We start from the raw sequence: 5,191 nt of genomic DNA on the forward strand, positions 1-5,191 counted from the left end.
GGCAAGTCCTCAGAACCAACATGCTGGGATGTCGGTTGCTCCAGTCCTTCAGAGAAGTTACACCCTGAGCTTAGGGAGCAGCAAAACAGTTCTTTGAAAAAGAAATGCATCCTGGAAGATGAAGCCGGTTGCACCTCTGCCTTTATTAGTGAAAATTCCCTATGTCAAAGCCTTTCTGTCCAGGTAACAAAAACCACCCATTTGTTCCTAGGAACAAAAGCCTCCTGAAACTTGACCGGCAACGGGCAGGTTCACTTACTTCAATTCCAGCTCTGGGCTGGATTTTGACTCCCCGAGTGCAGTGGCGGTCCACGGACTTCCAGACCCGAGAAAAGGTAATTCCCATGCTCACTAAGTCGTGCTAAGAGCCCGACACTGAGGGCCAAGCTCTGGTATAAGGTGCCGATAAAACCCCCGGGAGCCGGAGTCAGATCTCCGGGGTACAAATACAGCTCTACCTGGTACCAGCCTTGTAACCTTGGGCAACCGTTTACCTTTCACAGCTAAGTTCTCCTCTCCTGTCAACTGAGTATAATCATAGTTCTTACCTCCTAGGGTTGCTGGGAGGAGGAGTAAATGAGTTAATCCACAGAAAGAGCTTGGAACAGCGCCTGGCTAGCACATAACGAACTTGTTAATGTTACAGCCTTTCAACCCAGGGCGCCTGCAGCTCTGCAATATTTTGCTTGGTTATGGAACGGCTCCTGAGAATTACAGAACTTGAGATTCCAGGAGCTGAGTGGCCACAGCCGGGGAACCGGAGAGTAAAGGAAAAAAGAAATTGGGGAAGGGGCAGAGGGAGAACTGCGACGACTTTTGTCCACAGGCGCCCACCTGCAGCCTTGATCGGCCGGCCTCCGTTTCTTCTTCCAGGAGTCCGGCTCCGGAGCGGCGCACACGGAGCCTTTCTCCAATCAGACATCCCAAGGCTGGCGCCACGTATGCGACCTGGTCCAATCTCGTCCCTGGAGGGCGGGAACGCGAACTTTCTACCTGCACCTGTGGCTGCAGTGGCCGCCTCCTGAGTTCTTTTTTTTTTTTTTTTTTCCTTCCCGCTGCCCCGGAGTTCTGGTTTCCAGAATCACTTGGCGAATAACCAGCAGGTGGGCAGATGTCTTCTCCCCCGCTGGACCGACGCGGTAGGTCGGTTCAGTGCATCATAGTGAGCAGTTAAGGTTCCATCTTCCGGCTGCTCCCGGGCGGTGCTACCAGGGAAAAGGGACGCGTCCGAGAATGAAAGACTACTAGGCGGGAGAGCTTGCCTGACCATTCACCTGGGGCAGTGAGCCTGGCACCCACTCACCGCGGGGCCCTCCAGCCGGATCCAACCACACTTGGAGCTCCGGGCTACTGTCGCCGCTGCGCCAGGAAGTCGGAGGCGCCAGGGGAGACCAGCCGCAGCAATCGGCTTAGCTGAACTGCAGCGATTTTGGCTGGCACACCTTTCAGAAAGAAGCCCGACCTCTCCAAGACCGCACAGAGGAAAGCCGCGCCCCGACTTCCAGATTAACCCAAGCGCACGCGCTCCCGACTTTGCCCGGAAAGAGAGGTGCGGAGCCACGGGGTCCAGGTGAGCAGGTGAGCGATAGGGTGATTCTCCGTCCTCCAAGACAGAGCTTATTACGGGGTGTCACCCTGGGGAGCTCCCCCAGCTCCCGAGGAGAAGTTGTTAGAAGCAGGCGCTCTGCGTAATTTGCAATCTCTTCCTTGAGCAATACACATAGCCTTTCTGTGCATACAAAGTTGATTGTGGAGAAGACAGCGTAGGATAGAAGACAGAAAGCAGCATCAGAACAGCCACTACTATCACCATCACCACCATCAGTGAACAACTTGGGGGTGCTTTTCCGATCTATAAAGTGGAGGGAGAATGGATGTTTGCAAACCCATTGCAAACTGTGCCAGAGGGTGTGGGTGCCTTCAGCAGGGAAAGAACTTTTGGCTATTTTTTTCTTCTATTGTTTTCAAGTCGCTGCCCGAGTGTGCCCTCGGGGAGTCTTGGGGAGGAGCCGGTGCCAAGGTCTCCCCGCTCAGCCGAGGCCTCGGCGGCCTCTGGCGTAGGCGTTCGGGTTCTCTCTCTCCCAGCGGTTTGGGGAGGAGAGTTTCTAACCACAAACACCGCCGAAGTTTCGCTCTCCAGCGCCGGCGAATCCCAGGAGCGTCGCGCGCGTGGGATGGGAAGGAGCCCAGTGGAAACCTGGAAATGAGCCGCGGCGCCAGCGAATCCTACTCATTCGTGGAGTTAGTTCGGTGTAGACCCAACACAGAAAGTGGTCAGAGAAGTCTCTCTTCTGATATTCGCACCTTAAGTGCTAGTAACACTTTTTGCCTTTTCGTTTCGCTGAGTGCTGTTGTAAAAGCTGGGAGGAGGGCAGATTGGAGTTCCGTTGTGCGCCCTCTCCTTTGGAGGAGGGAATTGCGCAAGGAAAAGAACAGAAGCCTTTAATTTGAACTAAAAATCCCGAGTTGAGTTGCCTAGTACACACAGACTCGGTGCATATTTTAATACAGAACTAAGGAAAGAGGTACTTGGGCTCATCTCAACTGCCGACCGGGGGTGGCTTCAAAGAGACGCAAGATTGGTCTTTGGAGAATAAAAGGAAGAGTAGGGCGGCGGTTTTCAAGGGAAGTCTAGACGTGCTTCTCTGAAAGTCACAAGGCAGACGTTTTGTCAAAAGCAGAATTTAAAAGAAACAAAACACCACAAGCTTGTCTCTCACTCTTGCTGGTCTGTAAATCCCCAGCCCCCGCCCCCGAAAAATGACATCGAAAAAGGATCCCGGGACGAAAGTCTAGGGAGCAAAAACCTTTGAGGGAAATTTCGGAACTGTCTGCGGTCTACTGTTCGTGCCCACGTACAGCGGGGACGCGCTTGCGTCCGGGCGCCCTCCTCCCACGTGTCGTTTTGGACCGGGTGGGTCAACTTTGGGCGTCGTTTACAATGGGGCAGACTGACAGGACGGGCCCTTTTCCTTCTGCGGCCTTGTTAATCCAGAAGCCCTGGCACCCACCCCTGGGTGGCCCTCGAGCGCGGACCACTGCCCTATCCTGGAAGCCGGGGAGCGCCAAGACTGTCTCCAGACCAGAAGGCGGCGCCCGGGAGGCGGTTCGTCCGCCTGCGCTCTGGGGGGCGCGGCGAGGCGCTCTGAAAGCCGGTGGCTGAGGACCATCGGACCCCAGCCGATCCTGTGCCTGCTGGAGCACTGGAGAGGAAGTGGGATTGGGGCACACGTGACTTCGACAAACTCAGTAACCAAGTTTTGTTTTCTTCCCCAGCACAAGCCGCTGGCCTCTGCCCCCAGCCCGCAGCCCGCTCGCGAGAGGCCGGGGCAGGGTCGGGTGGACCCGAGAGCAGCTGCTGCCGCCGAGGCCCTTCCCCGCGCCCCGCGCCCAGCGCCCCTCGGCCGGCCTGCCATGGCCGACGGCAGCGGCACCGGCAGCTCGGGCTCCTGGTGGAATTCGCTAACGAACAGCAGGAAGAAAAACAAGGAGGCCGCCGGGGGTGCGCAGCCGCCAGCCCAGCCTGCCCCCGGGGAACCCGCGCCGCCCGTCCAGGACTGGACGAGCAGTTCCCGGGAGAATCAGCACCCCAGTCTCCTCGGGGGCGCCGGCGAGCCCCACAAGCTAGACAAGTTGGGCGGGGAAAAATCGGGCAACAGCCGCCGAAATTTGAAGATCTCGCGCTCAGGCCGTTTTAAGGAGAAGAGAAAAGTGCGCGCCACTCTGCTCCCCGAGGGAGTCAGGTCCTCGGAGGAAGCGATCTTCCCTGGTGACCCCCACGACGACAAGCAATAGCCCGAGAGCTCCAGGACTCTCTTCCCATTACACCTCCTCAGCCCCCAGTTCTAACCCCGAGAATTCTGACCCTCCCTGTACGTGGAGTCTCATCCCACCAAATTCAGAATATTCGCACCAGGCCTCCAGATTTTATTGTTCTGGAAACTGAAGTGACAATTGAGTGTTCCGGTAGTTCACGACTCAAGGATGCTTTAAATATTTATTCGTGGTAAGAGAAGATACCACAGAGGAACCTGGTATAATTTTTTTTTTTTTTTCGAAAAACTTCCGTGGCTTTTGCATCCCCCATGGAAATGAGAAGGGTACTTCTCTAAGAGACCTTAACTCAACTGAAACTGTGCAGCCTTCCAACAAGGTTGGCATGCTCTAATTCTGGACTTGCTATTGGGAAGCAAATCCCAGTGCTATCTTTAATGAGAAATAAAAGAAATGCACTTTGGGAGTATTTCTTCAGGCTTATACCTTAAGTGAAGGGATGGCAGAGAGCAGGAATCATTCTTAAGTAGAAGCGTTTTAAATAAGGCAAGATTGCTTTTAATGTTGACTTGCTAAACTGTACTGCCTATTTTAGCGAGGACTATTAAAACTGTTGCACTGTAAGACTTAAGGTGACTTTTGTATTTTTTTCCATTGCAAGACTGAAACCCATCATACTTAAAAGCAGGCGTGCAAAGCCCAAAGTGACAGAGTTAATCATTTGCCACATAACCTGACAGCTCCTCTCAAAAAACTAAAGAGAAGAGAACATGTCTAGAAACTACCAACACCCAACTTGGAATCAGTTAGCTGAAGATTCCTATTTATCAACCAGATTGGAGGAAAAGAGGGAGAGGTGTCAACTCATTATTCCTAAATTTTCTTTTTTACTTCAGTGTATCTTCATAAGGTAGAATAAGTCACCATGCTAATAACAGCTCTTTTAAGTATGTTACTAACCTGACTCACAATTATCTAAAAATACTTATTCAAACAGGTGGACTGAACTCTAAGTTTTTGCAGAACCAGCTTTTTCCCCCACTCACTTTGCTTTAAAAGCTAATTTCTTCATTCTAAAGTATGCATTTATCTAGTTGCAAAGCCTTAAAGATCTACCAACTTGAAGATTTTTAACAAAAATCTACCTGTTTGCTTTTGTTACAAACTTTAAGTAAAAGAGTAAATGAATACCACTTGCTTCCAGCAAATTATAAGAGCCTTATTGTAGTTAAGATCCCCTGGGACATTTTCCCACCACAATTCAGCTCATTTATATCATCTAGAAATGCATGGGGGCTTCCCAGGTGACTCAGTGGTAAAGAATCTGCCTACCAGTGCACGAGGCACTGGAGACAGGATTTGATCCCTGGGTTGGGAAGATCTCCTGAAGGAGAGAATGGCAACCCACTCCAGTTTT

General features: G+C 52.2%; 1 protein-coding gene across 4 annotated transcripts; it reads left to right on the forward strand.

Annotated features, from left to right (window-relative positions):
* On the forward strand, positions 1 to 4,844 carry PRR15 (proline rich 15). 4 transcript variants are annotated; one of them, XM_014480008.2, is made up of 2 exons: positions 1 to 1,570; positions 3,277 to 4,425. In XM_014480008.2, exon 2 carries the CDS (start codon positions 3,415 to 3,417, stop codon positions 3,793 to 3,795), a length of 381 nt encoding a protein of 126 aa, XP_014335494.1. In that variant the 5' UTR covers positions 1 to 1,570; positions 3,277 to 3,414; the 3' UTR covers positions 3,796 to 4,425. The 4 variants fall into 4 exon arrangements, 3 of the variants coding, with proteins under 3 accessions (XP_014335494.1, XP_005901468.1, XP_005901467.1); XM_005901406.2 differs by having other exon boundaries at positions 1,444 to 1,578; positions 3,277 to 4,840; XR_011463996.1 differs by lacking the exon at positions 1 to 1,570 and adding an exon at positions 1,585 to 2,273 and having other exon boundaries at positions 3,277 to 3,419.
* The last annotated feature ends 347 nt before the right edge of the window (positions 4,845 to 5,191 follow it).

Source organism: Bos mutus, chromosome 4, assembly GCF_027580195.1.
Source record: "Bos mutus isolate GX-2022 chromosome 4, NWIPB_WYAK_1.1, whole genome shotgun sequence".
Lineage (NCBI taxonomy): Eukaryota > Metazoa > Chordata > Mammalia > Artiodactyla > Bovidae > Bos > Bos mutus.

Bases quoted from the DNA above. Each gene is read 5' to 3' on its own strand.
- PRR15 (XM_014480008.2), top strand. From the start codon at position 3,415: ATGGCCGACGGCAGCGGCACCGGCAGCTCGGGCTCCTGGTGGAATTCG.